This window comes from Epinephelus moara, chromosome 4 (genome assembly GCF_006386435.1).
Source record: "Epinephelus moara isolate mb chromosome 4, YSFRI_EMoa_1.0, whole genome shotgun sequence".
NCBI lineage: Eukaryota > Metazoa > Chordata > Actinopteri > Perciformes > Serranidae > Epinephelus > Epinephelus moara.
In genome coordinates this window covers 18,451,351-18,467,786 of record NC_065509.1, presented here as the reverse complement: position 1 = coordinate 18,467,786, position 16,436 = coordinate 18,451,351, and the positions used below count along the sequence as shown (strand labels likewise).

The 16,436-nt window shown below is 45.2% G+C and overlaps 1 protein-coding gene across 2 annotated transcripts; it reads right to left on the bottom strand.

The window, feature by feature from the left end:
- Nucleotides 1-1,890: 1,890 nt before the first annotated feature.
- fhdc2 (FH2 domain containing 2) lies at nucleotides 1,891-12,625 on the bottom strand. 2 transcript variants are annotated; one of them, XM_050042936.1, is made up of 12 exons: nucleotides 12,442-12,625; nucleotides 10,700-11,265; nucleotides 10,536-10,597; nucleotides 7,793-7,895; nucleotides 7,458-7,543; nucleotides 7,117-7,217; nucleotides 6,758-6,828; nucleotides 6,436-6,543; nucleotides 6,022-6,092; nucleotides 5,524-5,641; nucleotides 4,731-4,895; nucleotides 1,891-4,617 (listed from the first exon to the last, which is right to left on the bottom strand). In XM_050042936.1, the coding sequence occupies exons 2-12, from the start codon at nucleotides 11,165-11,167 to the stop codon at nucleotides 2,674-2,676; spliced, it is 3,297 nt and encodes a 1,098-aa protein (XP_049898893.1). In that variant the 5' UTR covers nucleotides 11,168-11,265; nucleotides 12,442-12,625; the 3' UTR covers nucleotides 1,891-2,673. The 2 variants fall into 2 exon arrangements, with proteins under 2 accessions (XP_049898893.1, XP_049898894.1); XM_050042937.1 differs by having other exon boundaries at nucleotides 10,700-11,176.
- Nucleotides 12,626-16,436: the final 3,811 nt, after the last annotated feature.

Below are 16,436 nucleotides of genomic sequence, written 5' to 3'. Positions count from 1 at the left end.
GTAAAAATCGACGTACGGAAGCAGTGCAAACTGGTAGTTGTAGTTTTATTTTGTGATGGTCGTTCCCTTCACACTAGATGGCGTTGTTAAGCTGTTTTGCTTTACTGTGATTTTTTCCAACTCCCTTGTGGCCTGTGTTGAAAACATACGGTACGAAACATACAACCAGCATGGAAATAGTCAAAGTTAATACCACTGTAATACGAATTTCAACTTTAACAATGGCTGTAACCGGTGCCAGAAAATAGTATGAGAATAACAGGACAGGTTCTATCACTTCTGCTATCTTAGTGATTGCTACCTAGGTGTGTGGAAGTATGGAGCTTTCATTCAAGTAAAAAAAGGCAATACTTGAGCACAGAAAAACTCAGTTACAAGTAAAGGTCCTTGTACTGAAGTAAAAACATTAGAGCCAAAATTTAATTTGAAACAAAAGTAAAAGTAATGCAGGTTGGCCTCTTTCAGTGTGTTCTTTAACATGCATCAACATGTACAGCATACAGTATTAGGTATCTGTAACACAGATTCATATTTACATCTTACATTTTGTATTTAAACCCTTAATCTGCAAATACACAGCTGTCAAATAAATGTGGGGTGAAAAGTGAAATCATATTAAAATAATCCTGATGTACAAGTACAGAGTAGCTGGAAACTGGAATACTCATGCACCTCAAACTGTAGTTAAGTGGAGTATTTGTCTGATTTATTTTGGTACTTTCCACCACTGTTCCTATCAGTACATAAAAAGTCCCCAGTCATGCACACAAGGTCATATTTATTAGTTAGATTTGTGAATGGAGTCTAGCATGATATTTTCCGCATCAAACACCATTTATTTATATAAATGCAAAGATGTTTTCAGACAACTTTATATTGAATGAATGAGACTCCTTGACCATAATAATTAGCACTTACCTATAATACTTGTATTACACCTTGCAAAAAGTATAGACATGTTGCTCAAAAGTGAGAACTGTTGAAACAGATGTCTCTAACCCGCACTGACTTCCCATCAAACACTTAAACTCCAGTCAATCTCACTGCAAGTGAGGGAGACCGCTGTTGAATTTTACCAGTCTGTAAACATTTCAAAATGACTCCAAATGTATGGATGCCAAGAGGCTGAACTGCTCTGACTTCACCCTTTATCTTGAACTTGCCACATTCTTGCAATTAAATGCCAGTGTGTCACTGTGTATGTATACATTCCCCACATGCAAAAGGCCCTGAAACAACCCTGTCTCCTGGACCGCATCCTCTCTTTGGTTAGCTGTGGTCCTAAAGCCCATATATCACTTATTCACCTCGGGACAAGTCATTATTCTCACTAAGCCACAGTGCTTTCAGATCAATGCAGAATACACGAAGGCAGCTAAAAGCAGCACCACTTTAGACTCCTCTGTCCTGCACCCCTGGAGACCCGTTGATGATGTCACCTCTATACACTGAGGCAGGTTAAGAGGCCAGCGCTGACCGACAACCGGACACTCGAGAACACAAAGAGGCACCGGTTTATTGCCTTTCCCAAGAGGTTCTGGCGTCACTGCGGCCTATAAAAAGAGAATTCCCACTGGGACCCTACACCCACAGTCACCCTCCACCCCAACCCCTAGCACCCCACTATTCTGCCAAGAGATTCCCCGGGACGTCTGTAGCATTTCCATGACAACAGCCACTGACAGAGATGGGGGAGACTGTGTCAAGAGATGCAGCAAGAGGGAGTTCAGACGAGAGGGACGGAGAAAAATGAGGGTGACAAGAAGACAGAGGACATCAAGATGCAAGAGCAGCAGTTGATGGGGAAGAGTGGAGACCTTGAAAGCGAAAGCAAGTGTATGAACAGGACACACAGGTACTTTTTAATTTGACTGATGAGACCCATTCTCAGAAAAACACACTTCTATTCAGAACACCACCTTTATTCATCTTCTTTTTTATAAATCCACATAATACAGCGAATAACAACCAATGCTATTCAATAAAGTTATAGAATCTTTTTGATACAAAATAAAAATGACAAAAATTACAGTAATCACCTCCTCGCGGCCTCTTTTTCAGTTTGTAAAGTGCATCAGAACAATGAGGCCTCTCAACAAGAGGATAAACAGTTCATATTGTACCGAGTTCAGTTCGGACTGTGGGACAGCCAAGTGTGAGAACACAATAATCGCTTAGCGGTGGGGTCACAGCATTCAAAACATTTGGACAAAACTTTTTTTTTCCATGCTAGAGATTGAAACAGTTTCCCAAAGCATACTTATACGGACTAGGCACAGAGTAAAGTCACTTGGTTGTGTTTTACTGTTTTACTTCTATTCTATATGTGAACTCTAGGAAAGGTGGTCTTGTGGTGTCCTACTGCCTGCAAAGGACACAAATAGGTGTAAAAAGAGGTAGGATTTATTCTGCTATTGGGTGAAGCACATGAGATACATTGTCCCCTAAGCTCCCTGTGCAGCTCCCTCTCACATATACAGAACCTAAGCACTCAGAACTACCTACAAATTTCATAAAAGTTGAATTTAGACGTCCTAGAGCTGATTAAGACCAGAGGTCTGACTGATGACTCGCACTCTTCACCCACACCATTTCTATTAGACTGGAATCCATTAAGGCATGACAAGTGTGGGGAAAAAAAAAGTGTGCAGTACAAGCACTTATTCCCTCCCATCACTTCCACAGTGGCGGAGCAGCAGTAGCTCGAGGCATTTTGGGACCAGGTATCCGTGAAGCTGTAGGTATTTTAGAGCTAACAGGAGAGGAGCTTGTGCTTGTCGTCTTGGCAGTTTTATTTCGGGCAGCAGATATGACAGCTGTGCGTATGGTCTTGGCCGTGGCAGAGGACGGGCTGTGGGTGGTGCGAGGCTGAGACGACACCTGAGTCTCAGAGTTCGGGGCAAGTCGTTTTGACACACGGAGAGGGCTTCCTCTGACGAAGGCCTGCTGGGTGCTGCCTGAGACTTTCTCTGGTATGGATCTGTCAGAGGTCCTGCGGGTCAAGGTGGGCTTCCCCGGAGTCTGTGGCACACTAACAGTCCTCTCCCGGGTGCTATTACTGCGTTTCACCTCTGCCTGAATGGCAGCAGGCCGTGTGGCAGGAGATGAGCGCATGGATATGCTGCGGGGACTAGACAGCCGGCTGGGAGTGAGTGTGTTAGCAGGGCTCGGAGCTCCATTTGAAGGCTCAGTTTTGGAGCGCACCCTGGGAATGCCCGTAGTATTGGAAGTTCCCACACGTGACACGAGTCCCCTTTTGGCCCCTATTCCACTACGCACAGGGATCTTCACGGTTCGAGTCTCCTCCTTTGATGTAGGAGACCCTGGAGTTGTCCCCGCCAGAAGGTCACCCTCCCTCTCTTTCCTCCACTTGGAGCAAAGGCTTGGTGCGGGTCGTGGGAGTGGGGAGGTTGGGGGTGACAAGGCATCATAGGATCGGAGGCCTTTTACCAGAGTGTGGCACTCTAATGTTTCACCCACGCGGGAGAAAGGCCTTGCTGTCTCCCTCTCAGGACTTGGCAAGTCTGAGTATTCCTCTGGCTGCGACTGGCTGAACTCTGGTAGACTGGAGGGCATCCAGTTCTCCTCTGCAGGTGTGGACGCCACTTCTGTGTTAGAGTGCTTTGTTAAACCTGCATCAGGCAAAGGCACCACAGCACTTGTTGTGACGGTGGGCGTCTCTCTCGTCTGTGGCTGTGCCTGGACCCTGTCTGGAGTTTTTACAGATGATTGTGATTGGCTCTCAGATCTCTGGTACCTTAATGATCCAGTCCTGGTGTCACTGTGGGAAAGTATTCCACTTGTATGAAGAGGGTGAGGTACAGACTCATCCACACAAGAGCCATTAGATTTACTCTGAACAGGGCAAGTATTGTCTGTCACCGGCTGGCCAAACCTATGTCTGTGACCTGGGGTCTGGTTTTTAACACAAAGGGCAGATTTGTCAGTGGTTGGTACAGCAACGGCGTTTGTGCAGGAACTGGGTGAAGATTCAGTGGTCATCGAAACCACATGTTCATGCGAAATCTCAGCTTCTTTTTCAAGTCCTGTTGTCTTTGATTGGTCTTGCAGCACATAAGAAATACTCTCACGTCTGTGCTGCTTGACTGTGAAGCCACGTCCATGCTGAGAGTGACCAAATGTAGCAATGTGCGGGTCCTGAACTGCCTCCATGCTCCGGTTAGTTGCCTGGGTGTGATGAGACCTGCTCCCTCTGCCCAGAACGGGGTCTTGGTCGATGGGGGAACATGTGCCGTCAGTCTCTGGGGAGCTGCAAAGCACAGCCGTAGTCTCGTGATCAGAGGAGCTGTTGGAGTGATAACTGGAGGATGTAGGGCTGCTGCCCAGCTCAGGGAAGCTCTTGAGCCCAGGTGAGTTATGGTGATGGGAGTGTCTGCGGGACTCTGAGCTTCTCAGGCTACGTCGACTCCAAGTGTAGCTCAAGTTCTTCTCCAGGAGTTTCTCCAGCTCATCTTGGTTGTCCTGACTGTGAGGCTCTCTGGCGAGGCTGAGGCCCAGGTCCAGCCCCGTACAAACGGCCAGAGAGCGACGCTTTTCCCCTATCTCACGTTGACGCTCTAGACGTTTCTGCTCCTTCAACTCCCGCTCTGCATTCTCCTGTAAAAAAGGTGAGAATAAATGACTTGTCTGTGACTCAAAGTTAAATCAAACTATCTCTGACAATATGCATGTTTGTGTCGAAGATATTTCCATCACTTTTCAAGTCTAACCTGGACAGCTTTTTGGAAGCGGTAGCAAAACGAATGGAAGACCCGACAAGCCTCCTCAAGTTTGAATGTGCTGTCATCTTCACAGAAGAACTCCACCAGAGCCTGACTAGACATCCTCATGCCCTCCACCTCATCCTCTGCCTCCTTCAGACGCTCCTCAGCCACCTACACACAGGCATAGTTTACACAGTCATCTTTCAAAACAAGCCATTAGATAATGTTTTAATAGAGTGCTGCAGGGATGATGGTTTTTTTTTGTAGGCCGATCTGGAAGTTAGCGTCACTCCTGTTCCCTCAACAAACCGCTAATGGGATTTTGGATAATTGCAGATAGCTAATAGGCTTTGTGGCAAACCAAAGTTTATACTTTCACGGTTGGTTCAGCAATATAATCTTCACAAATGAATGCCACTTTCATGATTTTTGAAGCGTAAATGCAATTGCCAGAAGTAAAAAGCAAACTATAGATGATCTACACCATGATCACTTGACTTCTAAAACGAGGCTGCAAAACGATGTTCGGCATGATGACATTCTGTAATCTCATTAAGCCCCTTGTTAGCAACTGCCTTTTATAGGACACATAGAAGCTTTAAAGTTCACAAGTGTGGTATTTACAGACATATTTTAGTACATCAAAGAACAAAACATGAAAGTCTCTTAAGCTTGTGTTAAGCACAGACCTTGAGATTTTAAGACGAGGGAACCGGAATTGCAAAAATGCTAACTCATTTCCGCGTTTTACGACTCATTCCTGCAGCACTCTCTATATATTACGGACTACAGTTCATACCTCTAGGAAAGGTTGTGTATGCTGCTGAATCTCTGTCTCAGTCTGGATGTTTGCCTTGAGGGCCACCACTCTGCTTTTTAACTTGGATAAGTCCTCCAGCACGGACTCCTCACTTAACCTGCAGAGAAGGAGAGGACACAATTATATATGGAAGTGTGCAGAAATAGCTGTGAAGCATGTCTATGCACCAAGACAAAAAAACATTGCAGGGTATTCTTTACTTTTAGAAGCAGAATAAGGGTTGTCATTTCTTAGCACTTGGCAGATAAACTCTCCTGCAGAGCTCGGAGTATCAGTGTTGTCATGACCCACTTTCACTGATGCAGCTAGCTATTGCTAACAGCTGGGCGCCTTGTTCTAATACAAGAATGCAATAGATTTATATTACAGTTTGTTTGTTTTAGTAGTCTGTCGGGGTGCACTGATGTTATTAAGCAGGGCTTGTACGCTCCCTCAGACACAGTCGCTGTAGGATGTGAGTTTTGGGAAGAGACTGACCTGGAGGCGGGGCCAACATGGCCTATTTGGCTGGGAAACGACAGTAAACTCTGGTCCTTTTTCACAGCTTCCTGCGGAGACAAACACAAATGATTATCCAGCTATTGTTTCAAAAGAAGCAACACGTCATTTGCGAATGTTGACAAAATCATATGCTCGGCGGAGCAGTCTGGCTAGAGAGGCTACTGTTCTCTCTAAACACTTTTTTGGTCAGAAACAATTGTTTCTTGCTCTGTAAGTATCTTCCCCAAAATGTTTTGAATCAACAATATTAACACTCCTTTTCCACACAATGTACATCCTCTTCATAAAGAATAGTGTTCACATTTTAAAAAGGGAGATGCCTGTCACATAAACAACTGTTTTCCCTTACTAACTGGATATTGCAGGATGTTTAATTTTTTCAGATCTTACCATAGCAACAAAATGTAGCAGATTCATGCCCGGCTTGTTGGCTTTGGTGTCAGCCAGTTTGAGCAGCGATGAAATGCGAAAACCTGCGGCATTCCCAGCATATCCACCCTGAAAGACCACATGCAAGGTCAGAATAACACACAACATGTGACAACTTTAAACAAACAGTGATACAAAACCCAGGTGCACAGTCAGAGTGACGCCCCTGAACACACACCCAGACCCCTTGCCGCTGGTGTATTGTACGCAGATAAAAGGAGTGATCCCTCTTTGTCGGGCTGAAGAAAAGAGAGTAAAACAAATAAAATAAAGAAGCACTCACAGCGTTCATGTAGTTCCCCGCTTTCAGCACCAAACGAAGGATGGAGTGTAATTCAGGACAGCTCAGCAGTTCTAGGAGAGGAGACGGAGATTCAATATAGTGCCTCAAGGCTGGAGAATAATGAGGATGAATGTGTATGCAGCTGACATCAAGGCCTTACAGTGAGTCAGCAACTTTGTTTTGGAGAACTGACACTCAAAACTGACCGGTGAACTTAACTTTTATACAAACAAAAAAGTTCCTCCTTAATCAGTTAACTGAATGCTAAACACATTTGCATCCTGGGTAGACTTAAATAGGAGCATTTAAAAGGGACCTTTATTGTACTGGTGTACACAACTCCCTGCTGTTAAGTTTACCTCTGGCCGCCTCCCTCAGACATCTGGCTGCCACACACAGAGAGGTCACCGCAGGGTCAAACTCTTGTTGCAGGATCATGGCATCCAGACGAAGCCGAAAGCTAAATGAAAGACGAAAAAAGGATGAATGATTGGACAGGAGTGAGTGATGGTGGAGACAAAAAGCACTTCTGATCAATCATCAGTTAAACAAGCACATGTCATAACACGGTGAAACATGTCAGCAGGACAAGTGTGGCGTTAAAACAAAAGTGAAAGAAATTATAAAGGCTAAAAAAAACAGTTGGAAAGTACTAGGGATATTCATGGTCATATTATCCAATCTGGGACTAAGGGTATACCTGGGGACTTCCACCAACAGCAGCAGGAAAAGATCAGGCTCTCCAAGCCAGCTCCGCTCCCCACTGAACCTCCTCAGGCGGGACTCCTGAGAGAGAACAGATGCTACGTGAAATCTGGGACGCAGATTCGATTGAAAAACCCCAACATGCCGTTAACAGTCAATTCCAATATCTTTCAGTGCGATCCTTCTCCGGAAACAGACCACATCACACGACATGGTGTAATGGCAAACTTTTGATCATCCTAACCAGAGCCAGATGATGAGTAAGAGAAGAGGGAGGGGAATGGAAGGGGGTTGTCACTGTTGTATGCCAACAAAAAAAAGGCACTTTACCTCCTCTCTGTCAGGCAGCAATTTGCAGAGCTCTGCGAGCTTCTCCGCTCCATAACGGTCCCCAGCACCGTGCCTGATATCCTCAACTATCTCCTTCGCAGGCCTGCGGAAAAATGACAACACACATGTTTTTGGTATGACATCATTGTTAACATGCGATGGGGTTTTCAGCTTGACACCCCCTCCCAAGAAAACCCAAGAGCAGCTCTTTGTTTTGCTTCTATCAAACAATGTTTAGGCTTATCCCGTTCTTATCAGTCAAAGTGTCGAGGAGAGAGGGTTGGTTGACGCCATGTCGGCGACACAGAGTGGCATATCCACTGGGCAAATAAAAGGCAGACATGCAGAGAAACTGTCTGAGAGGCCTTGGGATGTCAAGGTGAAAGAAGAGAAACCAATCTGACTGTTTGACCTCTGGCTTACTTCCTCTGAGTGACACATCTGTCCAGCAGTTTTCCATTATCCCCACTCCTCCCCCTTTATGTTACAGCCCATCACACATGCTCGTACTCCATTATGTGCACGCTACTGTGTGCGGCTTTTTTTCTCCAACATACTCTCCTCATTCATAACTCAACATTCACATCCATATTAAAGTCTTTGACAGCAACACTTCAGGGTTTACCTAAGGAGACACTGAAGATAAAATATTTTCAGAAGAGCTCCCTTTCAAAACGGAAACATGGTTTAAAACTCTCATTGTGATTTTTTGTTATCTGTCCCAACTAGTTCTATTAAAAACACAGTGCTGAGTGAAATAGCCTTTGAACCGAACTATCACAGAATAAAGGGATATGGAAGTGACTACTAAGACAGTGACAATACAAACCCATATTTGGTTTAAACTACACCCATGATTCAACAGTAGCTCTGTCTGTGTTAAGAGAGCGGGCAAATAAGCTCCCAACAAGACAAATGTTTGTATGCACAAGAGGCATAATGGCTTTCCCTACAAGTCTTGACAAATCTGGTTTACAAAAGAACTGCTTTTTAGTCTCTGAACATCTTACACACACGTGGAGGCTTGACAATAAAGCAACTCAGCACTTCTTTTCCACGTCTTTGTATCATTACTTCTACGTGCAAATGCTGCACATATTATGATTTTCAACATTAAAATACTGACCAGAGTGTTTCAGACATTAAACTGTGTGTAAGTGTGCCAGAGGTTTCCAACAAGTCCAACAAAAGGGTCCACATCTCTCTTTAGTCATTGGTTCAAGGTCCACATAGTGACACATTAAGCATCATGGCCATGTTGTCCAGCTAGTTTGCTGTCTCTGCCCAGTAGCTGTCCATTAGTCACACATTTTACAGCAGGAAATGGCACTTCAAAATAAAATCTCTGTGCCAGAAATTTGCTGTACTTCCAAACAAATGTGTTTTTTACAAGCTTGACGCATGTGCGAGTCACTTGTGGTCCATTCAGAATGAACCCATGACCCACTTTTGGACCACGACCCACCATTTGGGAACCCAGCTTTAACGATTATTAAAACAGCCCCATTCATCCCAAGAAGTGAAGCTTTGTTTGAGCCAGGCAAGCATGCTAAACAGGCCTCAGGGGATGGATGAATATGACAAGCCACCAGCAGGGTCTCTCTCTGTAGGGGGTAGCTTTAACATTAGACACTCTTTAAGGGCGTCAGCAGGTGTCAACTCTGACTCCTCGGGCTATACCCGGCCACTTGCCCACCACCCTCCTACAAGATCCCCAGTCCTGCACCCTTCCCTGCACCTGTCCCCTGCCATATAGTCGTGTCTGCTCCCTGACACCAGACATCCTCTCCCCTGATGAGACTTCACACTCCTGACACACACTCAGACACCCTTCCAACTTTGATATATGGCCACACACTCACAGTTCAGCTCAAGTGAAGTACTGCTCTCCAGGGCACAGTTGTACACACTTCTGTTTCCTGCTCTTCAAACTACTTTGAGTTTTGACATGTAGTGACCTCACGGCAAATGGAGACAAAAAGGCCGACAGCTGAAACTGTTCAAGTGCATTGTGTTGTTAGAATTTGGGCTGCGATTGATTAGTCTGCCAATTATTATCTTGATTAATCAATAAATTGTTTAGCCCAGTAAATAGGGCTGGGCAATACATCATTCATGATGTGGGACAAGATACAGTGAAGTGATGGCATCCTGAGCAGAGAATAAAATCACCCTCCTTCTGTGTGTTTTGTTGTGGTAGACTTGAGGCCTTGTGTGCATGTTGGTGCATGAGTGTAGCCCAGTAGCTAGCTCAGCGCCACCACTTTACACTCTGATCACATGGCAGTTAGCGCTGGTATTGGGACAGCATCATTCCAGGTCCCCCCTGGTTTAGACCATTAGCTCTGACAGCACTGTTGCCGTTGTTTAGCTTTGTTTACGGAGTTAGCACCATTAGCTGCTAGCCGCCTGCTCAGCCACCTCCATGTCCAGACAACTTTCCATACTTTTCTAGCTGTTCTGTTTTAACATCTCACTGTGTAAATATTGAGTGAAAGCACCAACAGTCAATCTTACAATATCATCGATATCGAGGTATTTGGTCAAAAATACTATATTTGATTTTCTCAACATCGTCCAGCCCTACTACTAAATGTTTGACCAACAGCTCAAGCCCAAATATTTATATTTTGCAATGATAAAAAACAGAAAAAGCAGCAGATTCTGGCATTTCAAAAGCCAGAACCTACAAATCTTGGCATTTCTTATTCCTTTGGATCTAGTAAGTAAAAAAGAGGCTTACAACTTAAACTGGCGTAGAAATATCCCAATGTTCATACTGCGTTTGGAGTCCAACAGGGAGATCTGTAAAGAGGCAAAGGACACAATTAAGGGGAAGAAAAGAGCAAGAAATGTCACTGTTTTTACAAAGGGCTGGAACTACAACTGTCATCCTCATGATCTCACCTCCTCCGGGCTGTCCTGGGGAGATCTGCATCGCAGCAAAGCAGACCGGCGTCTCAGAGTGCTGGTCCTGTCCTGAGGTTTACTGTCTTTCTGACCAAACAGCTCATCAAGAGAGTGGAGGTCAATGGGGAACTCGTCCTCTCCCGGGGACGCCCCGGTCCACACGCTCTTCTTCCCCTCCACCCTCTCTTTGGGGATGCGCTCCCAGTTCAGCTTCCTCAGCCGGCTCCGGCGGGCACTGTCCGCCCGGCTAAAGGGCGAGGAGGACGCAGGTGGAGGTGGGGGCGGAGGAGGAGGGGGAGGAGGTGGCGGTGGAGGTGCTAGGGGAGGTGGCGGAGGGGCGACCAGCACTGGACGCGACTCCATGGCTGTCACTTCCACAGTGTCAGGGGCAACAGCGGGAAGGGCAGGCTGTGTTCCATGAAAGGCACGAGATTCCTTGATGGCCACGGTCAGGTTGATGAGCATAGAGGCTGTCTGGGTTTCAGAGGGAGGGGAGACGGTGGGTCAGGAGTCTCAGGAGTTTCCAGTGAGCTCTAGTTCAAAGGTCCATCGATAGTTCCAGCCTAGACAACAAAAGTCTTATCTCAGATGTTATTGAACACAAAGAGAGACAAGGACTCAGTATCCCAGAGTGTTGTTACAGCATGTCATCGACTTTAACCGAGGCCAATGACCTCACCTAAGTGTGTCCAACACCTGGCCTTACTTCTCCTTTCATTAGCATGACTCCACTGTGACTGACGCAACAAGTAGTTGGACCTAAAAAAATGTAACCCCTGGTTCAACCTTCAGTGGAAGTTCAAGGCATATTGGGGAAAGTACTAGCTGAACAAGATGAGCTCTCCACCCCCTGTACCCTCTGCGGGCTGTTTGAGCAGCTTGTCCCATCCTGTTCAGTTTCACCTCACCGCCTGCTCACACACACACACACACACACACACACACACACTCACACACCTCTCCCTTCTAATTAGAATACACGGAGACACCACAGGCAAGGTGAGATGCACAGATAACCACAAGGATGAGAAATAAAGGTTTGTAACTTGAAGAAATCATGACTTTGAGTAACCTTCCCTCGTTATGGGAGGTTAACATCTGAAAGCTGGCTGCACACATGCACCAGCAGGTTTTATACAGGATTAGTGATGCAATTAGGAGTGACTCAGAGGTTTCAGGTGTCTGGTGCAAGGAAAACTCTTTAATCATGACATGGCTTAGCATCTGGCCAAACACACATCCTCTAGTCTTTCGCGCTCCTGACATGAATCACAACTTTTGGGAAAGTTGAGGGATGCACGTGATGGCCAGGCTGTTCCACCGAGCGCCGCACGAGCGCGCTGCAAAAACCTCCGATGGTGATCTCACCCTCCATCAGTAAATGAGATCTGTATCTTGACAAGCGAGAAATTATTTAATAAATCTTGTTGCTCAAGAGTTTGCAGAAAAGATTAGAAGTTAGGGGGAAAGTTGTCAAACAAATAAAAATAAAAAAAACCCATCAACTTTTCTACCATAACCTTTAATTTAAGGAATTTAACGCCATTTTTCATGTTGACATTTGGTTTACTCCAACAAACACTGGTTCTGATAAACTTGCAGTTCATTCCTGTGAATTTTAGGTTTACCACATATTAAAAGTCTTCAATGCTAAAAGCTTCATTTAAAAGTTGACATAACATTGTTCAATGAACTCTCATATCTGATTCAGGACAACCCATTCAAGTTATTTCTCTTACCTGCCGTTAACGGCTGCACTTCAATGACGTAACCCCACACACACCGACACCAGCTCGAGGTTTAATTGACTTTAAAAAACAGACGCTTCAACTCCAGTTTTTAGTTTCCTGTATCTTCTTTATCCCGGTGACCTGAGCCGCTCCACTCGCTGCAGTCCTCTTGTCTTTCCCTACTTGCAGGGAAACTTCCACACAGTTCATCAGGAACGCGCGGATGCGCGCGCCCGCTCGCTGATATGCCTAGTATCCTCCCAGTTTTCCCATGGGCGGATTTAGGGATTTCAGGTGGGAGGACACTCAGTCTTAACTCTACTTTACTCCGCTTTTAGATGAGATGTTGTGATGTCTGGTGTGTTTACCGTGTTTAAAAAAAAGCCTGCATAGAAGTTTTAAGTAAAGTAAATTCTTGTATTGATTTAATCTTTCAGAGGAATTGCGTTACAGGTTCTGTATTTAAATTGTGGAAAATCCTTGTAACCAGTGACACAGCTTTCTTAGGCCATTAAAGGTACACTTCACCCTCGAAATAACTTAGTCGCTCCATGTTACCTTGAATTCATGAAGAAAACTTTGTTTTTCATGCATGCCTCCACAGAAAACGGCAAACATATGGATTTATTGATTGATTGGGGACCATGTTTAACAGCAAAACTATACCAAAACATCATTTTACAAACCAGCAGCATAATCCAACTTTATCTGTCCAATCGGAAGTTTTATATAATTTCACATTGCGATGATTTTGTAAGATTGCTTATTCGTGAGTTAGGACAATATTTATCCAATAAGATTGTTCTAATAGTTATCAGTAACGGGGATATGATGACTCGATGGGTAAAACAGAACAGCTAGAACAGTCTGACAAGTTCAGAAAATTACATCATTTCACCGTACGCAGCCTTTAAAGGGACTTTATGCGGAAATTTAAATCAAATGAGTTGTCTGCACGTGGTTCTCAACATGGAGGTTGCTCAGCTGGCAGCTGGCAGCGAGCAGCCAGTGGTGCTAACTCTGTAAACATAGCGGAACAACGGCAACAGTGCTGTCAGAGCTAACGGTGTTAACCACAGGGGGGACTGGAGGGAGGACGCCATGTTTCAGCAATGATGCTGTCCTGATAGCAGTGCAAAGTGGTTTTTATTGTTTTAATGATTGATTGGGGACCACATTTAAGAATCAAAACATCATTTTACAAACTCTCACACAACTCCTGCAGTATAATCCAACTCTCATTTGTCCAGTCGGAAGTTTTATGTAAGTTTTTCTATAGTTTCACTGCGTGGTCCCCAATCAATCAGCAAATCAACATGTTCATCGTTTTCCCATAGAAGCGTGCAAGAAAAACAAAGTTTCCCTCAGGATTTTACAGAGACACAGCATGACTAATTCATATACAAAGTTTTCCTTTGAGTCAACTGCAGTCAGCATCCTGTTGCTCAGGCTCCAGTGCTTGTACTCTGTAGCAGTGAGCGAGCACCTGGGCATCGTCCAAAACAGTGATAGACCATCATTATGTTGACAGAAGGCTGGATTATAAATTTCAGACCCCCGGCGCTCGGCTGGTTGGTCTTGCTCTGGCTGAATTCAAGTTACCACAGGGCGCTAAGTGAAGGTCTGCCTCTGCCAGGCCGTTGCTTTAAAATGTGTATAACGGAAACAGCATGTGTGGACGCTGTGTTGTGGTGGGTTGTGGTCATTTGTTGACGTTAGCAGACTCCATTTCTTGGTTAATGTTAGCTGCTGTTGCACAATGTTAGTGCTGCAGTGGAGCTGAAGGGAGACAAGGCACTTGGGAACGTGCACAACATCACGTCCTTTGGATTTTCCAAGAAAAATGCATCCCTAGTCTCTTATCTAAAAGTTAGTGCACAGGCTGCCAGAGGAAACCAAGAAAGTGAGGGGGACTGACAACCTGATAAGTCTCTGTTTCAGGGTAATCATCATAGTGGGCAGGACTCTGATCTGTAATTGGTGCAGAAGGCCTTGATCAGGCTAAGAAGAGTATGTTACTGAGAACCTGAGAGAGGGGGCAGATGGCTATCAGACATGGGAAATGGTGTCCGCATCTCCTCCCTGAACCATGAACGGGCCATAGGTGAAAGCCAAGAGACCAGAAGTCCCTCTGGGGTGCTGAAATACCTCAGGTGCTAGGATGTAAACCCATAACACTGACCTTTCATCTAAGGTGCTGGAGCGCTCCCGGCCCATGTCACCTGGTGCTCCCGAGTCCGGCTCAGGTTGCCCCTTTCACAGGCCACGCTGACAGGCAGTCGTCATCACTTCTGGGCTCTGCAGTAATTAGGGGGTTATGACCCCAAAGATCTGGCTATTGTTGTGCTGGTGCAGCAGGGCATGTTATAGTGTACCCGTGCCAGAATAAACCTCTCTCAGGAAACTTCACTTTCTATTCAGTCACTCACTTCTCAGAGTACAGTGCACTTCTCAGAATACAAGGAAATGCCACTGGTGAGAGACGGCAGCTTTATAGTCCATAAAGTTCCCGAACAACTCCGCACAATTCCACATGTTACGCCAGCATTCATGCAACGCGGACGCTGCGACATTGATTAATGAATAAGAAGGAGTTAACTTGGCATCCCTCACTTGTTTCACCAAGACAGTTAAATTGCAAGGAGACAAAACAGTCTGTGATGTGTTTACAGGCCCACTCCCAGCCCGTACCCCCCTTTGCATAACAGAGAGCTCCAGAGCCTGTGCTTCAGTCGGCCCATTCTTTAGTGAATGAATGTGCATGAGGGTGCTCATGTGTAAGATGTGTGTGTAAATCTGTGTGAGTGTGAGGGGGAATCCATGCATTCAAGTGAAATCACACTGCATCAACATACAATGGTGAGAAAAGGGTTTTCTTGATCAAGAATTCGAGAAAATGTCTCAGAATTTCTAAATAAGCAAGCCATTACTCTGATGTCTCTTTTCCTCTTAGTGGAGACATAAGATTGAACACATAAGACCCCAACAGCAGCAACTTTGTAGGAGCTCAGTTCTTGCTTTGGTGGGGTTGTTGTAGCCATGCATCAAGTGTTAGCCCTTCTTAATCTCGCTTTGAAGTCCAAGAGGGGTTACGTAAAGGTGAAGGCTATTAGCTCCCTCCTCCCCTAACTTACACACACAATCATAGCTGGACACACATGCACCGACAAAAACACAATGTAAATGACATTTGTTTGACACAGTGCTTTTGCTGCGGTGATCAAATTCCATGCAGCGACCTCTGCTGCAATCCGGTTTTCACACTGCAGAAAATGAATCCGGATGTAAAGAAATCAATACAATAGATTTTTTGCCCAGATGTCCCATTTATACAGCGTGAAAAAGTGACTGTAAAACTATTCCATGTGAAACTATTGATAAAACCATATGGGAGGGGCGTAGTGTTATTCTGTCAGTCTGGTCGGCCTTTTGGGTATTGGCCATTTCCATGTTAAAGTAAATAGGTCAATGTGACTGCAGCTCTGCGGGGGTATTAGACACACAGTGTGTGTGTGTGCGTGCATGGAAAAAAACAAAAAAACATGCACGCTCCTGGGTCTGATCCCAGACTGGGACAGTAGGTCTGGGGAGGTATTCCTAATCAAACCCAGCTTCCTCAGATCTCTCTTGGTTTCCCAGCTGCACTCAGATCACGTGCAGTTATCCAGAACAGCCTGACAAGGATCTCTGGCTTTGGTCAGACCGCCGGCATGATAAGGAGAGACAGCAAGAGACAGACAACACAGATACTCAGCCACTTGCCCTATTTTTTCCAAATTCTTTCGCACACAAACACACATATGCACTCACATACGACTGCTCCATTTATGAGAAACTCCCACACATACATATATGTTATACATGATAGTAAATGACGCTGAGGCTTCCCCGCACTGGTGCTGCACTATGTGACTTTAGGGGTTCACAGACAGGCCATTAGACACTGATACAAACATTACGGAGACAGAAAGATGAGAGGGCTGTGAGTCAAACTTGAGGAGAAA